The sequence below is a fragment of the Amphibalanus amphitrite genome, unplaced genomic scaffold (assembly GCF_019059575.1).
Source record: "Amphibalanus amphitrite isolate SeventyFive unplaced genomic scaffold, NRLGWU_Aamphi_draft 001964F_arrow, whole genome shotgun sequence".
NCBI lineage: Eukaryota > Metazoa > Arthropoda > Thecostraca > Balanomorpha > Balanidae > Amphibalanus > Amphibalanus amphitrite.
Window position 1 is genome coordinate 51,972 of NW_024883457.1, and position 22,663 is coordinate 74,634.

The 22,663-nt window shown below is 49.3% G+C and overlaps 1 protein-coding gene across 1 annotated transcript; it reads left to right on the forward strand.

The window, feature by feature from the left end:
• Positions 1–4,730: 4,730 nt before the first annotated feature.
• LOC122375945 (oxytocin receptor-like) lies at positions 4,731–17,243 on the forward strand. Its single transcript, XM_043355554.1, has 3 exons — positions 4,731–5,928; positions 9,410–9,522; positions 15,291–17,243. Exons 1-3 carry the CDS (start codon positions 4,878–4,880, stop codon positions 15,447–15,449), a joined length of 1,323 nt encoding a protein of 440 aa, XP_043211489.1. The 5' UTR covers positions 4,731–4,877; the 3' UTR covers positions 15,450–17,243.
• Positions 17,244–22,663: the final 5,420 nt, after the last annotated feature.

The following is a 22,663-nucleotide window of genomic DNA, read 5'->3' on the forward strand; positions in this document are numbered from 1 at the left end:
CACGTGAGAGCTCATTCTGCGGTCGCTCGTATTTGAACCTTTAGGCGCCTTACATATCATGGTTAAAATATGATGGCCATCTGAAATCACAGAGGAATATTGTCACACTGCAGGTGTGCGGAATCAATTGTGCAAAGCTTTCTTATTTCCCGAAATTGAAATAACGAACTATTTTTTCAATAGTTACCGTGCTCAACAACGTGCTTTGTGCTTGCTGTAAACTGTTGCATTTTCACAGTGCGATTCCGCGATGGAAATTATCAACGATCAGTCAGATCAGTCAGTACCGACGGCCATTGGCTGTAATAGGTAAACATGGTCGTCTTGGTAAGTTTAAAGCACAGTTACATAGTTACACAGTTGTGCTGTAAGTCAACAGGACACTCCTCGTTCTGCCATTTTCAGACCTGTCCATTAGGGAAGTGCGCACTCGGCGCCGTGTGCGTGTGACAGCAGTTTTAGGATGGCACCACCGGGGCAGCTTCCGGGCCAGGAGGGTGGCTGCCTCAGCAACAGGCTGACGACCCGGACAGGGCGGAGCTGGTGCCTCCTCGAGCTCTCTAGAATGAAATTGCTAACATTGGGCATGCTGTTTTGATGTGCACCCATCCGAGTATTGGGTCCCTAATCTCAGTGGATCTCAAACCAAATTACCAGTTAAGATCTATGAACACATTGGAATCTACATGAAAAGATATTGTCGCAAATTAGCTCACATGATCTGGAAACAAAATAAGGACAAGATCTGTGATCTCGTGAATCCCACAACACGCCACTACAGTAAGACCATACGTCCACGGCCCAGACGTTTTACGTGATTGAGAGCTGCACTAATTCTTATGTCTACTCCGAATGTAAGGATCCAAACTCAATTTTTTAAACAAATATCTTTAAATAATTGTTATTCCCATTTCTTTTTACTGTCGAGCCAAGGAGTTTCTGGGAGATAAGTTTAGACTGGCTAGAAAAACCCTTGATAGTTGTATTAGTATGATATTTTTATCACCACCAGGTAAAACTTAACCCGCGCCCTGATGGGGGGGGGCCATTTTGGCCCCCCCCTGTGGTTTTTCTTAAATAGCGAGAAAACGGCGGCGCGCAGCGCCGCCAAATTTTGGGTACCTTACCGGACATCAATTTGACACCTTCACACAAAATTTCAAGTCACAGGTCACCTCAGGTCAGGAGTTATTGAGGTCAAACTGAGGTCATGTTCGAGTAAAAATGAGCAAAAAACATGACATCTTGAAACGCTCACCAATTCTACAGTTAACAAGCAATTTTAAAGTTCTTTATGTGGTTGTGTAGAGAAAAGACGGCGCTACAAAACTGCTATCTCGGATTTTCGAAATTTTTGGATTTTGACCCCCAAAAATCAAAAAAATTGATTTTTTCAGAAAAACTCAAAAAATTTCCAAAAATTTTTCGAATTTCGAAAAAACCGGAATATATGTGATAGACCCTGCGCTCTTCGATATACATACCAAATTTTAGATCGATACCTCTTTTTTTGGCCAAGTTATAGCGAAAAAACTGTTAAAAATTGATGACGTCAAAATTTTGAACTCAATTTTTAGCAATTCTAGACCTCGTAGCGCAAAACGGAGACCACCATTGAACTCCCCGTGACGAGCTGCATCGAATCGATACCCATTTTATGCAAAAATATTATCAACTTTGAAATTTGACCTAATTTGACCTGACCTTGACCTGACCTTGACCTGACCTTGACCAAAACGTGACCTAAGCTGGCCCTAAAGTCTGTCTGACCCACATAATCGCATTTGTCATGTAAAATGGACCATAAAACATGTATCACACGACACTTTCATATTGTGACCCCCCAGTGACCTGACCTCTGTGACCTGACCTGGTATCAGTGACCTCAAATAGCAAAATATGTGTTTCAAGAACATTTCCCCATCGATGATTTTCAATGAAATGCATTTTACACGATTTTACAACGCATTTTTTGAAATGCCTGTAAACGGTGAAAATTCGACCTTTGACCTGACCTGTGACGTCATCGGTTTGACCGAGGTCAATGAAATTGGGTCACAAGGTAGTTCCCCGTTGGGGCTATCCAACACCGTTTACCGCTTGTCGCTATGTTGCGTGGTTCTCGAGATCTGAGGGGGGGGCCAAAATGGCCCCCCCCCATCAGACCGCGTTGCTCGGCAGACCCCATCTGGGCGCGGGTTAACCCTCGCCCGCACATGGGGGGGGGGGGGTTGCCACCCCCCCAGGCAGTCTTTCTGCTCTGCACTCAACATTTTTAGAGCTAGAAGGCTGATTTTTCGTATAGCTGCTCGTCTATCCTTTCTCGATGTCCACTGAAAATTTCAAGTTTCTGTGATTTTTGGTTTTGGAGATATGACCTTGTTTTTCAGGTCATGTCATGACCCAAATGGCCAATTCTCAACATCTTGCGTTTGCCATGGGCCTTGTGAGCTTTTGACACCCTGATTTCGGCTTTTTTTGCCAGTCTTACCTCCCACCTATCATGGAACATGTTGTTCGACGATGTACAGGGGTCAAGGTCAGGGTCAAGGTCAACCTAGGTCATCTAAGATAATTGCGTTTTAGGCAAGCTGAATTTACTTTTTGTGAAGTTTTTTTACTGCATTTTTGGTAAAAGCTTCTCAGATCATGATTTCATGTGATATGGACCCAAAAACAATCGGTGCACACATCAGTATACACACAGACACACACAGACATACAAACACATATAATTGACCTTGACCTAACTTGACCTGAAATGACCTCGGCAGCAAAATTCTGGTCGGATAGTGTGACAAAGAGGTTCTAGCTGGCTTGGCACCAGAAAACAGCATCGTCATCGGTATTTGATAAGCAGCGCACTTGATATCCAACGGTGACCCAAAACAGCAACATTTTTTAGTTTGACCTGACCTGGAAGGTCAATGACTGACCTGAGAAGGTAAAACTGGGTATCATTGGATTCGTCTCTTCCCAAAGAATCTTTTTGGTCTTTACTGCTAAGCTCTATCTCCAACAGGAACGAAATGGCGCGGGGGGGTGGCAACCACCCCCCCCCCCATGTGCGTTCTAGGATGGGAAAATGTCATGTGCGGGCGAGGGTTAATTACTGGTGAAGCCAAACATTGCAAGCAACCCAAAGATCGCAACACTCTGGCCTCCCTTCAACGCGCCTTTTTTTTCCTTGGGCGTGTTCTTAGAATCACTGGGAACGATGGCAATCAACAGCACCAGTCATTTGCCTTTGTAGATAATTGATTCACGTTCAGGCCCTAGCTTGAGGGCACTGCGTGTTCGCAGCTGACGCATTGGTTTTCCGGTTTCTCCATCGGTTTTTGCGGTCGCATCGGTTTTCGGAAAACCGATGGGACGGTCACTGCAGGTCGTAAACAGTCCGTGGATGAAGCTGGCAGCCCGAACTTTATATTTGGTCCTAACCAATTACCATTGATCATAATTGGTGATATTGGCGTGAGGACATTGCCAATTTAGTAAACGTACGTGGGGAGGGGGGGGGGGAGGGGTTAGGTGTACCATGTCTTTTTTGTGTGTGTGATCGAATCAAATACTAAACCATGCAATGGAATGATTCGAAATACATTGAACTGAACTGAACTGAACTGAACATATACCTACCAAAAATCCTAGTTTTTATGCGTCGTCCTGATGACTTAAATGAGCTGATGCTGATGAATTAGTGGACAGAAGCTTGTGAGAGGCAGCTATTATTGCTGATGTGCCCTATCCTGCGCTCCTCTGCTGTTTTTTTTTCTGAGGATTCTATAAGGAAACATTCGTCAAGAAAGACCTCTACTAGATTATTGAGTTTAATATTAATAAGTAGGCCACCCATCCAGGGTTTGTAATCGCGGTGGATGCGTTTGTGAAGGATTACTTAGGACTGAGCGTCTCCTGGGTAAGCCCGGCTAAGATTCCCTGAATCAGGATTGCCAGAGCACTCAAACATTTGTTTTGAATCACCTGATGTTAGGTAGTTCATTGCGCTTACATAAACTCACGCTGTAGCAGTTACGGCAAATTCAGGCAATGTTTCTCTGGGACCTGCCTCCTCTCTCTCTCTCTCTCTCTCTCTCTCTCTCTCTCTCTCTCTCTCTCTCTCTCTCTCTCTCTCTCTCTCTCTCTCTCTCTCTTTCTCTCTCTCTGTACCGCCAACGAGAACTTTTGCTTTTTTCCCGAGCACTGCCACTGGAATTTGATTTTCCGTCCCAAACACGTTTATATGTAAATTATGCATGCAACAATGACCTTTCTCGGCTTTTACACCTTTTGTCTCCGATCGATGCCAATAGGACTTTCATTTTCCTTTTCGGGGTGCCCAGAATTTTGCGTCCTCGGCTTTCACCAGGCAGATTTGCGTGCTGATGATGCAAGAAAAAATCCAGCTCGATATTTCGGCAATGTTTCGTACCTAAATAGCGTAGCGCATCGCCGGCATCGGGATTCTCAGATTTCGCTCACATTTTCCGTCAGCGATAAAGAAGGTCTTATTGCACGTAGTACGTACATACCTACTTTGCTTTGCAGATAAACACCATTATTTCAAACACGGTTTTGTCATTGAACCATGGTTACAATAAATATTTTCTAAGGTCGCTTTTCTGAATCCTGCGTTCACTGAGCTCGTTTCTGAGCTCCAAGTATCCGACACGGTTTGGAAATCAGCTGCAAAACACTTACAGAGCCGCGTCATTCTCTGTTTCAGACGGAAGTAGTCGCTGGGTGCTGCCGCATTGCGCTGCTAGTAGCTCGCTCTTGGCCCGTTGGCGCCAGTGGGTGGCCGGGTGAGAGGACTGCTCTGCGGGCGGTGGGCCTCTGCAGTGCGCCGCGCTCGCTCCGCCGCCGCTGTGGTAGAGATGAACGGGTCGGGGATGGCCGCGGGGATGGCCGAGCGGCTGATGCTGTCGGGCGGGGTCGGCTGGCCGGCCGACGACGCGCCGCCGCCGTCCAGCGAGCCGGTCAGCAGCGCCTCCAGCACGGTCAGCCCGGACGCCCAGCACGTCAGCCCCGGCCGCGACGAGTACCTGGCCACCATCGAGATCTGCGTGCTGTTCGCCATCTTCCTGATGGCGCTGGTGGGCAACAGCAGCATCCTGCTGGCGCTGCAGGGCATCCGCGCCGAGCGGCGCATGTCGCGCGTCCACTACTTCATGCTGCACCTCAGCGTGGCAGACATCCTGGTGGCGTTCTTCAACGTGCTGCCCCAGCTGGCCTGGGACATCACGTACCGCTTCGTGGGGCCCAACCTGCTCTGCAAGCTGGTCAAGTACTCCCAGGTGCTGACGCTCTACCTGTCCACTTTCATCCTCGTGGCGATGGCCATCGACCGCTACCACGTCATCTACGGCCGGACGACGTTCCACTCCAACTCCATCATCTGCGCGCGCTACATGGTCCGCCTGGCGTGGCTGTTCGCGGCGCTGTGCGCCCTCCCGCAGCTGTTCATCTTCTCCGTGCAGCAGCTGCCGTCGGGGGAGCGCGACTGCTGGGGCACCTTCCGCTTCAGCTGGGGCGAGCGCGCCTACATCATCTGGTTCAGCAGCGTGGTGTTCCTGGTGCCGCTGATGATCATCGCCTTCTGCTACTCGGCGATGACGTACCGGATCTACCAGTGCTCGCGGCAGGGCCAGGCGGCGCCAGCCAGCTCGTTCGAGCCGGTGGGCAGCCAGGTGTGCTGGGAGAGTCAGCCGGAGACGCTGTGCTGCCTGCAGCTGGAGCTGCGCGTCCGCTCGCGGCCCGGCACCGCCGCCGAGCACCGCGTGCAGGTGTGCGACGAGCGGCGCCGCATCAGCGCCGCCAAGGTGCAGTCGGTGAAGCTGACACTGTGCGTGGTGCTGTGCTTCGTGGTGTGCTGGGCGCCCTTCTGCTGCACGCAGTTCTACCTCACCTTCTTCCCACCGCAGGACAGTGAGTCAGCCGCATCGGGCAGAGGCGGGGGGAGGGGAAAGAGAGAGAGAGAGAGAGAGAGAGAGAGAGAGAGAGAGAGAGAGAGAGAGAGAGAGAGGGAGAGAGTGGGGAAGAGAGAGCATGCTTTTTGTTGCATGGCCTTGGAGCACACGTGCATGGCCATGGAGTGTGCCACGCAGTACTTAACTCAATACCTACATGGCTAATGTCCTCGAGAAGCAATAGATTCTTCATTAACATCCATTCCTATCAGTCACAAAAGTGTGAACAATGAACACTGAATTCTGTGGTAATGCAAACACGCTGAGCATCTGTAGTTGTTTGATTGGTAGCTTTCGCTCTCTTGTTATTGACCTAGCGTGCTTCAGTTCCTGTTTGTTCGTTATCAGTCGCAATGCTATTTTCAACGCTGTAATTTGCAGTCTCTGGGGCTGCGGTCTATCCTGTTGGCCTTCCGCGAAATGATGTCTCAGGGATGCGCGACCTAACATAGATTTGACTAGTTATTGAAGCAAAATATGTGGAAGTAATCATTTCTCGGAATCATGTAATCCTAGTTATTATGCCGACAGCTATATAGGTTTTAACACCGTTTAATATCATTCATTATTATCACTAACAATTATTCATATTACTGATATTATTATTCACCACTGGTGAAACATTGGAACATTGAAAGGTTGACAAAAGTATATTATGCTTAATACCAAGCACATTTTTTCCTGACATTACCTATCTACCCGCTCCCCACTGGGGTCTGCGTATAACACGCCCTACTGGGGGGGGGGGGAGCTATTCATAGCCCCCCTCCTAACTCCGAAACTACTGGGCCGATCGTCAAAATTCAAACGGCGTCTGATAGCCCCGGAAGAACTGTCGGACGAAACCTAATTTCATTGACCTCGAGGTCACTGATGACGTCACAGGTCAGGTCAAAGTAAAAATTATTAGCATTTTGGCTTGTTCACGTTTTGGGCTCTGGCCGCCGTCTTACAAGTCAGATCAGGCTCATTTTTGGTTCACACACTCATGAACAGATGCTCTAGATACCCTGAGGGTACCAAACTTGTACTTCGATTTTCAGGTCAAGGTCAGGTCATCACAGGTCACGAAAATATTATATCATGCGTCGGTCACGTGACACATGTTTTATGGTCCATTTAGGCCAAAGATTTCGAATTTGATGTCGTCTGTGTCATTCGAGGTCATTTTGAGTCGAATTTAGCTTAGGTCAGGTCACTTTCAGGTAAAAAAGGTCAAATTTTGAAGTAATAATTTTTCAACAGAAAAGGTGTCTATTGGATGCAGTTTGAGCTCAGGAACACGATGGTGCTATTTATATTGGCGTACGATGTCAAATATGTGGTGAAAAATTGATTTGAAAAATTAATAATTGTGATTTTTTTTTGCAATATTGCGTATAACTTGGCCATTTTTGAAGATATTTAGCTAAAACTTGCTAGAGTTAGTCATAATAACGGGTTCTATCACATATATTCCGGTTTTTTCGAAAAGTCAAAAACTTTTTGAAAAAATGCATAAATTTAAATTTCGAATTTTATTATATAGTTTTTTTTTTCGAAATTTTTAAAATTTCGAAAATCCGAGATAGCATTTTGATAGCGAAGTCTATTTTGAGTCCTCTCATGCAAAGAAATAAGATCTAGCTTAAAAACTTAGCCCGTGGGAGCGATTGCCGTGGTTCAATGTTTTGCGTCGAAATCGGCCGAACATGACGTCACTCTGACGTCATTTCCGGCCGACCTATGGTAGCTACGAAGTTCAAATTTTGATACAAGGTGTCAAGTTGATGCAGCCGAAGGTACTGAAAGTTTGGCGTTGATACGTCAAGCGGTTTGGAAGTTATTACAGAAAAACGGGAGGGGGGCTATGAATAGCCCCCCCCCCCCCAGTGGGGCGCGGGTTAATAATTTAACTTTAATTTCCTTGTGTAAAAAAAAAAAAAAACGAAGCATGATCGTTAAGTAATTGCATTTGCTCCGTTTTCAACTTAAATAAAAAAAAATGCCAATGATTTCTTTAAACTGTTCTTGTTAGAGTGTGCCTGTTTGATTTGCCTACACAAGTCCTACAAAATGTTTTTTTTTTTTAGAGATGATACAAAAAGTACAATCTTCCAATGTTTATGATAATATAAAACATTATTGTATTTACGATTCATATGCAATGCAAATCGATATTCAGGACGTATGAATAAAGTGTGCCATATATAGTAACTTTATCTTTATGCCGTGAATAATGATATTAGGGCAGAAAGGGCTATTTAAGTGTGACGAATTGCGAAGTCCTCATCTATCTGGAGCCTAATAATTCACTCATTTGTAAAATTGCCTGCGACCGCCACGCCAGTGACACTAAGAAAGCCGCCGCATTACCAACGTGGATACCCGTGCCCAAACTGTGGTAAAAAAGGGCGCGTACCAGCTCCATCTTTTACGAGCTGAGCGCCGTGTGGTCCAAAGGTAAGAGCACTTAAAACCAGACCGTTTTCTCCGCGGCCGTCGTTGAACTTTCGCTGCCCGGCACTAAGATGCTCCAGCCGCCATTAGAACTGCCGGCTGCCGCTGAATGATCTGCCGTCCAAATTTTATAAACCAAAGCATTGTCCGCTCCCGGACCGTGGCGAATTCGAGCAAACGCGTCGCCACGGCTCGCAGCCAGCCAGAAAGGCAGCTGCAGAAAACAGTGCGCGGTACGAACGGCTTGTGACCTGGCGAGAATCAGCGTCTGGGCCGGCGGTCACCCCTCCCCGGCTGGGCGGGCCGGTTCAGAGCAGCGCCGCGCTCTGACAGCCTGAAATGGGCTCGTTTGCGGCCGTCTCTCCGCGCCTGTGAGTGCGCTCAGCTGCGCGTGGTCAGCAGCCACAGGTGCCCGGTAACAGCTCGACAGCGCGACCCGGTCCTTCCCGGCGAGCACTCACGGCAGGCGGGGCCGGCGGCGCGGCGGGGCACTTAGGCGAGGGAGGGACTGTGCTCTGTGCCGGACAGGCCGCTGTCCGGCGCCGAGACAGACATGACGCGCCTACCTGGGTACTTAGCGCTGCACGGCCACTGCACAACATCAATGCATGATCGTGCTCGGTCGTTTCTGTATGTAGCTTATAGGGAAGCTTGTGGTCTGTTTGATCGATTTTGCGCGGTGCTTTGCGAATGAAATTGGCTAGAACGACTCGCTTTGTCGGTACAAAGTGTTCGAGGAAAGTTCTGAATGAGACCGAGTGGATTTATACTGATGAATATAATAAAGATAAAAGATATCGATGAAACATTTAATTCGTACTTAAGTTGATTGCAGGAGCCTTCATTTCTCCTACGCTGTGCATTTTGAAAGTCAATCTGTTTACCATATTTAGAATGGAATAAATTTGTCATATGCATTCCCATCGTACACGGTATGCCAATAAGCCCACGGTATACCCCAGACGTTCAGCTGTACCATGACCCGTGTTTGTCCGTTTCAGCGTCCAAGCTACCGGCGGTGTTTGTGATCCTGCTGCTGCTGGCCAGTCTCAACTCGTGCACCAACCCCTGGATCTACCTGTGCTTCAGCAAGGACGTCACTGTCCAGCTGAAGGTGAGACTGCACCCGCCGACCCACTGACAGACCCTGGTGGAGCTGTTGTGGCCGGGATTTGTGTCGGAGGGGAGGAATTGTGTAGTATATTGATGCTGATCTAGCTCTTCGTACCACCTACACATTGATGTGGATGACTTTCCGGTGTGTGGTGCGCAAGTATCGAAAAAGCAAGTGAGCAATGTTTAGGGATTAGCGGCTCACGTGTTACCGCACGTGATAGCTGATTTCCGTCGGCGAGCATTCATAGAAGGCAACAAGCACCACACTAGTCACAGTGTATGGGTATAGATAGCAGACACTGGTTACATCAAGGACTGAAGGATCACTTTTAGCGTATTGTTTTCAGTCAGCTATGACGCGTGCAAAAAAAAAAAAAACAACAGTAACTGCGATATTGCATTTGCTGAAGTATTTCCGCTGAAATCGATACGCCAGAGCATGGTATGAGCCTGACATTTCCCCGGCCTAGTTTCCTCAGCTCTGCCCCCGGGTCAATACATCCACTTAGCCGCTGCGTTTCGATGCAACCCACGTGCGTGTAACAAATACACGGGCGCATGACGCTCGTACTGACGTCCTAGGCGGAGCTTTATTTTCCATCGCTGATGTGAACCAGTGTTCCGCTGTGATGAATTACTAGCCGCGTTCAGATGCATTACGGATCACTTCAATAGAAAATTCGTATCAGCTCGGAGAAACAATTTCACAAAAGATAAAAATTTAAGTACCTTTTTTCTAAATACTTTAAACACTAAACAAAAATTGAAGCATTTTGCTAGTGCACTTTGCAAATCCCAATCCATATTCACCGTCACTCGGGTCGCTCCCGCAAAATGAATCCAGCACTAATCGCTGAGTGTTGCTGGTCTGCGTGCTATGACAGGAAGATAATTATCAATTATCATCGACGGAGAGGCAATGGAGTTATTGGCTTTGGCCGACCACATCGAGACTAGCGTGGCAACATGTCAGAACTAGGAAGACCAGGGTATATAGGGGAAGGGAGCATCAGGGTAGGGGAAGGAAAGGCCAGGACGGGGAAGGAAAGGCCAGGATGGGGAAGGGAGCACCGTTAGCTGGGGAAGGGAAGAACAGAGTGGAGGATGAGAGGTAATGAAAGCTTATAATAAGGGGACAAGGGACAGCGCGGATGCGGCTACAGACGCTCACGTTCCAGGGCGAGGAGGGGGCTCTGGCCGGTCGCACCCGAGCAGCGTCGACCGCTAAGGAGCGGCCAGGACGACTCGTGTCGCGGCCAACGAATGTCCATCGGCCGCTCCGCAGTAAACGGTCGAACGATACGAGCGCTGCTGGGCGTCCGTCAGCTACTGATTTAGCTGCGAGTCACGAGCGGCGAATCATTGCGGCTGTGTGAGAGACACCACATCGACACCCCCCCCCCCTCCCCCTGTGACCGGAGACTGCTGGTCGGCCGTCAGTGTTGAGGCTAGTGATGTCAGATGCAGATAATTTGGAAACAGATCCCAAACCAAATACCTACCAACTGAAAACAAGGAAGAGCACGAAAACCAAACCAACATCAGAATTGGATAGAAATACTAACTTTTTGCCGACTTTGGAGCGTCTAATGCCGTAGTCAGCATTCACAATACCAGCAAAATACCAAAAGCAGCAGGACTGAAATACCAAATACCAAGTTGGTATCGGTTTGGTATCGGTTTACAAAAAAGTTGGCATCCTATTGACATCTCTAGTGGAGGCCTTTATGGACGATAATACCGAACTCTGATAGCTGATTAATGCAGAGGGCCTTGGAGCTCAGGACAGCGTACCATTGGCTGGAGTGATCCGCCTCCGTTGGCCAGCAGAGACTGGTTCGGTCCTCTCCTCCGCTGTTCGGCGGAGCTGGGTGGCTTATTCAGGCTCATGTTTTTATTCCGTGTTATTGTAACGGATAGAGCACTATTGAGAATTAATGCGTCAATGTGCTGCTGCCGCCGCTCGGTATATCCTCGCGGCCAACCAGCTGCACTGTGCCGCTGCCGCCGCTCGGTATACCTCGGTGCCAACCAGCGCCAGTTCGTAGCGGTTCATCGGGGTGGCCGTTGCGGCTAGCTGCGCTGTGATTGATCTGGGCTGAGTGGCCGCTAGAAGCCCAGTGAACGTCTCATGCGGCACAGCATAGTCCAATGACGGGTGTGGTGCACATATGAAACGATATCCCACATACCAGTCCCGCCCCTATCAACTCTTACTCTTAGAGTACATGGGTCAGTTTTCAAACGGTGCAATCCTGTCGGTCTCCTGTGTCGCAACTATGGTGTTGCCTAGTCAGAGTCATAGTCATGACTGTCATGACCAGTACTGTCCGGTAACAGGCGACTGGGCAGGTGCTCGAGCGGCCAAGCACCCAGACTTGTGACAGCTCAAGAAAAAAGTGAGCTCGCTCAGCACAACTCCGTCTTATCCGCTCCCGCTCAGCTCCCGCTCAGTTTACCGCGGCTCAGCTCAGCTCACGTTCCGCTCAAACCGGCTGCGCTCCGCTCACGCTCAGCTCAGCTCAGCTCAGTTTCCGCTCAGTTCAGCTCAGCTCAGTTTCCGCTCAGCTCAGCTCAGCTCAGTTTCCGCTCAGCTCAGCTCAGCTCAGTTTCCGCTCAGCTCAGCTCAGCTCAGTTTCCACTCAGCTCAGTTTCCGCTCAGCTCAGCTCAGTTTCCGCTCAGCTCAGTTTCTGCTCAGCTCAGCTCAGTTTCCGCTCAGCTCAGTTTCCGCTCAGCTCAGCTCAGTTTCCGCTCAGCTCAGCTCAGTTTCCGCTCAGCTCAGTTCAGCTCAGCTCAGTTTCCACTCAGCTAAGCTCAGCTCAACTCAGTTCCCGTTCAGCTCAGCTCAGTTTCCGCTCAATTCAGCTCAGCTCAGTTTCCGCTCAGTTAAATTCAATGCCACCCATTGCCGAATGCCGAATGCCACCCATATCTCCGTAACGTGTCGGGGTCCGGCCAATGACGTCACGGCAATGCGTGTGCTGATTGGTCATGGACATCGAATCATCGGGACACAGGTCGGGACATCACGCCGCAGTGGATAAGGATACCAACCGAACGGCTTACAACGGTGCGAACGGGGTGCAATAGAGGAATGTAGCGATTTCCCGACCGATCGCTTCAGTTTGCGGTGTCGAACTACATGGCCTTTCACCTAGTGACGTCTTTGGTTTGTATATAATATTTTTTCCAGTTTATCATGTTTCTAGTGTTTATAGTGTATCAATATTCAATGCACATTGCATGCGGTTTTATATTTTTATCCGTTCTCATCATCTTCCAGTGTACCTACTAGAACTGGATCAGCTCAGCTCAGCTAAATCAGCTCAGCTCAATCAGCTCAGCTCAGCTCGCTCAGCTCAGCTCAGCTCAATCAGCTCAGCTCAGCTCAGCTCAGCTCAATCAGCTCAGCTCAGCTCAATCAGCTCAGCTCAGCTCAGCTCAGCTCAGCTCAGCTCAAGCTCATTCAGCTGAGCTCAGCTCAAGCTCATTCAGCTCAGCTCAGACAGCAGCTCAGCTCAATGCATTACTGAGCCGGCTCAGCTCACAGCTCAACAATTTGGCAAAATGTTGAGCCGGCTCATGAGCTGAGCTGATTTTTGAGCCGGCTCAACTGAGCTGATCACAAGTCTGCAAGCACCGGGTAAAACACACGTCTGCAGACGTCAGCCCGTCGTCTGCGCTGCCACCGTCGAGCCGGCGAGGTGCGATGATGTCCGCTGGTGTCTGAGAGGGATATTACAGCTGCGAATGGTCCTGATTGCCGCCTTTCAAAGAAAAAACTGGGCGGAGATTAGTGAAGAAGCTGACGCGGCGTGCTGTCTACTCTGGGTGCTGAGCGGACGGGCTGCGCTGTGGCGGATCTGCCCGCCTGCCCCCCCCCCCCCCCACCCACCCCCTTGGGCGCGACCGAGCGTCGGGGGTGATCACTATGTGCCGTGCATGCCTATTGACAGTACAGACGCCGACCCTTCAATCAGAAGGCATTTTCATTCGGAGTCCGATAATAGGAATACCATGGGGCTGACTGACATCGCGATTTGCTGATGACCTTCTTGTGAGAGGCATAGGAGGCTCTATTACCGCCCAGCCGTACTACATACCGCACGGCTACTACGGTACTATCTGTTCATACCATTTACCGAAAAAAACATTGCTATGTGACCGGCCCGGACAAATATTACTGATATGAAGGAATCAGGCACGCAGCCCATTGTTCTCGTTAGTCGTTTCTTAGTAGACGCTTGGGAACCGGTAGATGGGTAGCCTCGCGAATTAAAAAGACAATCTGCTTGCATATTTCAAGAACGACTGGATCGACTGCGCTAACATTTGATTCGCAGTGAGATTTCATTGATTTCCACTTGTAGTCGCGCCTACTCTAAAACGCCAATGTTCATCACTCCTAATGATGTTTTGGTAGTGTTTCATAACCCAGGTCAAGCTCACTTCACTCCCAAATATTCCATACACCTGCGGCATACCGCCCACGTTCTCTCTGTGACTTCCCCAGGGATTCTCTTCTCTCGTGAGACGGACCGTGTGTAGGCTGCCGCTGACGGCCCGTTCCCGGCTCGTTCACAGACGGCGCTGCACTGTACTGACTGTTCACTGTTCCCGGCTCGTTCACAGACGGCGCTGCACTGTACTGACTGTTCACTGTTCCCGGCTCGTTCACAGACGGCGCTGCACTGTACTGACTGTTCACTGTTCTCGGCTCGTTCACAGACGGCGCTGCACTGTACTGACGGCCCGTTCTCGGCTCGTTCACAGACGGCGCTGCACTGTACTGACTGTTCACTGTTCCCGGCTCGTTCACAGACGGCGCTGCACTGTACTGACTGTTCACTGTTCTCGGCTCGTTCACAGACGGCGCTGCACTGTACTGACTGTTCACTGTTCCCGGCTCGTTCACAGACGGCGCTGCACTGTACTGACTGTTCACTGTTCTCGGCTCGTTCACAGACGGCGCTGCACTGTACTGACGGCCCGTTCTCGGCTCGTTCACAGACGGCGCTGCACTGTACTGACGGCCCGTTCCCGGCTCGTTCACAGACGGCGCTGCACTGTACTGACTGTTCACTGTTCCCGGCTCGTTCACAGACGGCGCTGCACTGTACTGACTGTTCACTGTTCCCGCGGCTCGTTCACAGACGGCGCTGCACTGTACTGACTGTTCACTGTTCCCGGCTCGTTCACAGACGGCGCTGCACTGTACTCACTGTTCACTGTTCCCGGCTCGTTCACAGACGGCGCTGCACTGTACTGACTGTTCACTGTTCTCGGCTCGTTCACAGACGGCGCTGCACTGTACTGACGGCCCGTTCCCGGCTCGTTCACAGACGGCGCTGCACTGTACTGACTGTTCACTGTTCTCGGCTCGTTCACAGACGGCGCTGCACTGTACTGACGGCCCGTTCCCGGCTCGTTCACAGACGGCGCTGCACTGTACTCACTGTTCACTGTTCTCGGCTCGTTCACAGACGGCGCTGCACTGTACTGACTGTTGACTGTTCTCGGCTCGTTCACAGACGGCGCTGCACTGTACTCACTGTTCACTGTTCCCGGCTCGTTCACAGACGGCGCTGCACTGTACTGACTGTTCACTGTTCCCGGCTCGTTCACAGACGGCGCTGCACTGTACTGACTGTTCACTGTTCCCGGCTCGTTCACAGACGGCGCTGCACTGCACTGACGGCCCGTTCTCGGCTCGTTCACAGACGGCGCTGCACTGTACTGACGGCCCGTTCCCGGCTCGTTCACAGACGGCGCTGCACTGTAAGGGCGGCACGTGCGAGCTGCTCAGCTCCCTGCTGTCGCTGCTGCGCTACGATCAGTCCCTGGTGAGCTCCAACATCGAGAGCGAGCCGCCCAGGGGGTGCGCCGTCATCGCCCAGCCGGTCACGCCCGTGATACAGGTGTAGGGCGGAACGGTGAGGAACGGCGAGGAACGGCGCAGGAACGAGCGAGGAACGGCGCAGGAACGGTACAGGAACTGGTCAGGAACGGCTGTGGAACGAGTCAGGAACGGCTGTGGAACGAGTCAGGAACGGCTGTGGAACTGGTCAGGAACGGCTGTGGAATGCGTTGGGAACGGTTCTGGAACCGCCGTTGGGAGATGGCAGAGGAGTGCTTGGCATGAACTATTTTTGCTTGGCTTTCGGCCAGGCCATGCGAGCCATCCACTATGGGTATATGTTATTTGTTTGGCAATGTTGTGGACAATATTAGGTATACCACTGTAGAATTGTGTCGGACAGTGCTACAAGACATCGTGCTGCCAGTGTCAGTGGACAGTGTAGCAGTGGACTGATCAGCGGTGCTGGCTCCTGGCGCCGGATGAATTTCTGACCGGGCAGTGGCGCCGTGATGGAGGTATTATTGGACAGTGATACACAGTGCAGCCAGACGTTGTGTCAGGGCGCCGTCAATTGAAGAATGGTACAGCATGAGGAATGGCAATTGGCACGTCAATGTTCAGCAAAACATCACTGGGCACTGCTACTTGTTCGCGTTCTGTCATTTGGCGTCATGACGTGTGATGTGTTCTCTCTGACGTGAGTTTTTTACTGCACAGCGCGTACATCTAACTGAACGCACGACGGCGATGCTGGCAAACAATTACCGTTTATACATAAGCAGGTAAATGCATATAATAAGCAGATTTGGCATTGAGCTTCACGTTGTTCCTATACGTTTATATGAACGTCACGCATTATGCGTTTGGCTTTCTCATTTATCTGCGATAAACAACAACAGCCCTTGTCACTGGAAGGGACGGGAGCGAACCGGCCAACGGACGGGCTCGGCGCCGGCCCCGTGGCACCCTCCCACCTGACGCCGGTCTGAACCACTGCACTGAGCGCGGCATGCAGGCTGTGTGATGGCGGTCAGCCGGCACAGGGCAGGAGTTACGGGTCGAGCGACCCCGTCAGTTGTGGGGCCAGAGGGTCAAAGACTCCACTCCTAACCACGTAGCATGGAACTTAACGAGCAGTTTGTCAACAAATAGTTGTGGGCGTTGTTTTATTTTCACAAGCAGCATTATCAATTGAGATCTCCATAATATTCTCAGAGTACAATCGCTAAGTCATGTGTGTGTTCATTTGTTTTTGTGTGTGTTTGTGTTTCGTTTTGTGTAAGTGTATGTGTGGTCGGCTCAGCTGACGTATTTGGGACCGTTGCACAGCTGAGCACAGCGTGTTTGACCGTTTCTTTACCACCCCCACGGCCACCTCTTCTCTGAGCGCTTGTCCCGTGTTACGCAACGATTCTCATGACTATATTGCGAGACACACGGTTTTGGTGTTATCTTGAGCGGATGATAATTCCATAAGCTAGCTCACTTTTTTGTAATAACAGTTTCTCTGTTCTGAACAATGGAAAGGCTAAGATGTTAAAAGGAATCAATAACGCAGATCTAACCCATTTTTTTGCCAGCTATTTTTGCGCCGTTGGCTTTGAGGGTGTTTTGCCTTGGCAAGATCCGGAATCAATACGGCTCCACTATTATGTGCTCGAAATTGTACCTGGCGAAATGTAGACGGTAGACGCCAATTGGTAAATGAATTCAGCGTGTCCTGTAATATAATGTTGCTCGATACCTGAAATATGCGCTTTCAAGTGCATTAGACTGCAAAGCGTTTCCACGAGGCTGATTGCTGCCACTTCTGGCTAAATTCAGCATTGCACTGACTTGATATTCGTCGATGGCAAAATAGAGGGCCGGATTCTTTGCTATTACGTAGTTTATGCCGTTCTTTATTTTGCTCGAGTCATAGCAAGCGTTTACATTTTGAGCCGACGTTTGCAGATATTTCGGTGATACCACTGCTCTGAGGAAATATGGCGATGGATAAGGCTGCTTGGTGCGAATTAGACCAGCGAGGGCAAATCTGGAGCAAATATCAAAAAGATACGTATGAATGAAACGTTGTGACAGCTAATGCCTAATAACTAGAGCCAGCATGGCCCGATGGGTATTTTTGCCATCAAAGCTATATTTTTGTAAGCTTTTGCCGCTGTGATAAATGTAACTTAAAGGGACTATCCCACCTTTAACATGGGGTTTGAGTTGAGATAGCCAAGTTTGCGGCGAGGTTCAGAAACCACTATCTATCTAGGTTGCAACCCCCGTGGCCTCTTGGTGTTGAAGAAATTCGTTCCCTTCATTTGAAAATGGGCCTTGTACAAGGCCCTATCTTCAACATGGAGCGACCGTTAGTGTGACGTCACCTCGTTTAGTCATTCTGATTTAAATGGGTTTGTTCGTTGAAAAATCGCTTAAAACTTGGTCTGAACTTTGTTGTGGTGCCTACAGAGTAAAAAGAATCAGCTTTATGACAGTAATGTGGCCTGGGGAAGGAGGTAATTTTGGGCTGTGACATCACATATTTGAAAGTTTGTGTTTGGAATATGGGAAGCCTAAGATGTTTAATGAAAAATAAATGCCAGAACCGTGTTCCTGGTCATCCAATCTATAAAGTCGGGCACAATTTAACTGGTTTTAACAACATTTTAGAAGGTGGGATAGTCCCTTTAAGTGGCTATCTTTTATTCGAACTTTGCTAGAAATGAACGTTGAGCATTCCATTAGGTATAGCCTGTCCAGAGAACAGCGAAGAGCAGCCCGGCTTATGCATGACCGCTTATCAATTATTATAACCTGCAGCTCCATGTGTGCACACGCACACGCACACGTACACGCAGCACAACTATACAGACGAAAATCAGACGCACGCATCCGCAAGCATGCACAGAGCACACATATGAGCTGAGTATCAAAAGACAAGTATGTAGCGGACAATTCAGCGCATTAGGGTGGACGTACTTCGTCATTTGATTTTTCATGCACCCCTTATTGAAAAGTAAGTACATTACTTTTATTTCCATAAGGGATGCACGAAAAAAAATCAACTGACGTTCGTTCAGCCTAGTATGTTGAATTGTTCGTCCAATGCACCTACACATGCATACATGCTGCATCCATGCACGACTAAATGTAGGCGCTCACCAAAGAGCATCTTCAAACATCTGCACGGTACATGCACATTGCACCTCCATATATACATTATACACACATACATACGTACAACCTGCTCTCAAATATCGAGAGCTGTCCATACGGCGCGGGCGACGTGTGACTGTGAATGTCATCGGATTTCGCTACTGGATGTGTCTACGTGTTCCTACTGCCTACTGTTTTGTGAGTGACTAGTGAGTGCACTTGCTTCTGTTTTTCGGTTACTTTGCTGTAAGGGTTAACTGTTATGTGTCAAACAATGTGATTTATGATGGAAAATATATTTAAGTATGTACAAAGTCGCAGTAAGATTTACCTTCAAGTCGACAAATACAGACAGCAGTATTAGATGCGAATATCATTGGTGTTGTGCTTCAAAATACTTTCCCGAGCAAGTATCGCATCATTTCCGAATAATGTGGCCCATTAGGCACCGACCTAGTCCACAATTCCACATTCTTACTGGTTCAGATGTTCAGCATTCAGCTGCTCGCTATTCGATTGATCCTTCCTTGTAGAACGTCCGGACTCTGGATGGTAGGTAGGCTGGCCCGCCCGACTCGGGTGTTAGGCGGCGCAGCCTACCTATGCAGATACCGCCCAGCCGTCGTACCACATCACATGTTGCTGACGCTAACTTCACGGACATTCACAGAGCTTGTGTAGCGCGGGGGACTGAACAGGGGTGCGGTGGAGTGGGGGTGGTGTTGTTTTCCGGGGGGGGGGGGGACTTTCTTGGGGGTTCTGTGAGCAGTGGGTAGTTCGTGCCGATGTGAAGCGCTGGAATTGTGCTGTTGGAGACTGGAGCTATGTGCGTAAGTAAAGTTGATTTATGGAAGCCCACCCGGCATACAAATGCATCTGATGGGAGATGCTTTCATTTTGAGGCTTGATCATCATCACATTGTATAGACGTCGACTCGGTAACTTCACTGCTCGGGCAAGAAGGACAGGCTCCAACCCATGGGTAATCGACACAGTGAGAGAAGGGCCGGATAAGGCAGTTGGGGTCTTAATGATCACTGCCAAGCCATTCGTTGGCATTTAACTTGATTTGCTGGATGGTCATTTGTCCAGTCACCAATTCATCATCACTGGTCTACTCTACCCTTTTCAAATTTGCCCACTTATATCGTATTAGCGTAGCTGAATTTAAGTGCCCTCGAGAATCATTGGCGTGACTGTCCTAACCGAGCTGCACTTAACTCCTATCGGCCTTAATCTAAGATTCATTCCTTTATCATACGCACTCACATTCTCACATACAAACGCTCTTCATTTATTCACCAAAATTTATTTAGTGCCCCTCGAAATCCCTCCGATAGTGTTAGGTGTCTGGCAACAATAACCTCCCCGGCGAGATAAATGTCTCTCTTATGAATCCACGTGTGCTCCCGCTAACCGGTGGCCAAGCCACAGGGCCGTCCAGTATTGCATGCAGATAATTATTCATCTTTGTAATTTAGTCGGATCCACAACACGTCCAATAGACTTATGATGCGAATTCGCGAATTACACCCGGCTGGTTTCCCTTTTGAGAGAGCGCTAGGCCTCGCGCTCCCTCCGGTCCACGTCCTGGAACTTACCGTTCACGTCCTGGGACCATAGTTCACGTATCCACGTCCTGGAACTATCTGCCTGGAACTCATCTGGTTCCGTGGGTCTTACGTTACCAGGACTCACGAACTCCGAGGGGGGACTCTCCCGGTCCCCCAGAGGCTGTCCATCACCGGATGTGGCCGGAAACTCCTGGCTCATACCGATGATCAAGATGCAGATAAGTATGATGACTTCCTGGGACGCACGGCTTCCTGCACCACCTGTGGATGACTTACCAGTGACCCAGCACTCCACCATTCCTGATGGATTTCCTGATGGACTTCCGCTGGGATCCGCCGTTTCATGCCTCTGAGCCTGCCTACCTTTGCCCACTAAATAATCCTGCGGGAAACCAACAACAACCGCGGTATCACCACGGTGGGTAACGTGAATAGCTCTGCTAAAGACGATGTGCTCCTTACCTTACATTACCGGTCTGGACGAATTTCTCAGGAAGTTCTGTGTCTAAGTCATGCTAGTCAACATTCCGACATAAGAGCCGGGCAAACAAACCCTCTCCTCATTTAGACTCCGGCTTATTGATCAAAGATAGTCAGCTTGCAATATACCTTGTAGCCACTCGAATGTGACAGATAGAAAGATCAAATGTATCATCTTGGGCCATTAAATTTTCGTCAATTTGTGTCGGGTGAAATACTTGCTACCAGCAACCACAAAACCACGAGTATTCAGGTTCGCTAAAAATATAAGCCCCAACAATTTCACTGATATTGTTTACCTGGTCTGAAATATTCTGCGTCAATAAATCTCCCATAAATTACGACCGAGAGCCGACGGACCGTCCTGTCCGCCGCCAGCTCTGTCCCGCGACTAGTGATGCAAACAGTACGCCCGGACTGCCCATGATAAACGTCATTTGATGGCTATGCTCGATAATACCACGACATTACGACGACCTAGTGACATTATGATGACCCAACATCTTTGAACAATTTACCACGTTTGTTTCCACAATTGCACGCCTCGAGTAATTGAATTCCTTAACAGCTGAATTCTGACCTGAATTTGCAGCCCAGCTCATAAACCTGGGCGGCCCACCGCCGCGCCGCTTCACCCGTCGGAATTAACAGCTGGACCAAGGTCGATCAGACACCGTGTGCTTCTTCTATATGTGCTCTTCGTATTCGGTGTGTGTGTGTGTGTATCTAGTGTAAACCTCTATACTGTAGTGCGAACTCCACGAAACACCAGAGTGGAAAAGCGTTGATGACATCTCGACGGATGATCTTATTGACCTTGTGGCCAATCACCCGTTTCCAAATTTGTAAGAGCTCGATGCTTCCCACTATGCCCACAACAGACCGTTTCATAGCTTTAGTGTGTATTCTAAATTAAACACGCTGAATTTAAATGCAGTCTAACTCAGGTTCCAAGTCAAGAAGCTAATTCAACAGAATACCAATAATATATGACTTACGCCTAACCGGTTAATTTGTTAACTTTGACTTTGACAGGTTCGCACAGAAACTAACAGCTTCATTATTAACCCACTATGTGGCGCAGCAATATCAGCTCACATCACTGTAAAAGAGACTGAAACCACGCCCTGAACTCCTCTCACAAACCCAACTGAACGTCACTGTTGAACCTAAACACACTGCGAATCCCATTGTAATCCTAGTCCGCAAATGGTAAGCTGTAGATCCTAACAATGACATATACGCACTCTTGAATTTTTAGCTAAACCTCGATCACCTATAACGCAGCCTATCCGGTAGTAATACCCCAAGAACAAAACCGCAATACAGCTTTGCACCAATAATTTCTGGCGATCGCGGAGAGTGGAGACCACAACTAGAATTGTCTGGACCGACCGTATAAATCAAAGCAATTTGCTATTAGCTTGGCAACGACCATTGGAGAGATCGGGCAAGGCGTAAACCAGGGGGGGGGGGGGAGATAGGATCAGGGAGAGCAGACTTTCGAACATTCAGATTGAACACTCACATTAGCAGCTGGAGTGTGACGTCAACCTCGGCAGTTGCACTTGCGTCCTTTCTCGTCGACGGCTGCTGTCCTGCGTCTCCATCACTCGAGGCACTAGCAGAGAACTGGAGCAGGACGATTGCAGCGATGCGGCTGAACTGGCCCGTCTCCCGGCGGCATGGCTTCTCGGGCGCGATGATCCCGGCGCGACTGCGGCGGTCCCACTGACTCGGTCCTCCCTTCCCGGTCTCACTGTCTCGGTCTGACTGCTCCGGTCTAACTGATCCCGAAGTAAAGCGGTCCCTTTTTTATAGTTGGGTCGGGGTGGCGTCGCCCTCTCCTGACCTGGTTCCGGGTGCTGGCTCCGATTCAGATGCACTTCTTTGTCTTCTTACTGCGGTGGCTTGAGGGCGTGCTCGGTTTTGCATTTGCAACGGCCTCTCCAAAATACGGTTGCACTGAATGTGAAAGCATTTGAATAGGCATTAGATGGCACAATTCTTCGGTTCCAGTCTTCATCGGCGAACGATGCCCGTTATTGTTGATCTGCGCTTGTTTCTTGATAAAGCG

What these genes read in the sequence shown, in the direction of transcription:
- LOC122375945 (XM_043355554.1), top strand. Translation starts at nt 4,878, where the DNA reads ATGAACGGGTCGGGGATGGCCGCGGGGATGGCCGAGCGGCTGATGCTG. An exon ending in CTTCTTCCCACCGCAGGACA is followed by an intron (nt 5,929 to 9,409) that starts GTGAGTCAGCCG and finishes TGTCCGTTTCAG; the next exon opens with CGTCCAAGCTACCGGCGGTG. An exon ending in ACGTCACTGTCCAGCTGAAG is followed by an intron (nt 9,523 to 15,290) that starts GTGAGACTGCAC and finishes GCTCGTTCACAG; the next exon opens with ACGGCGCTGCACTGTAAGGG.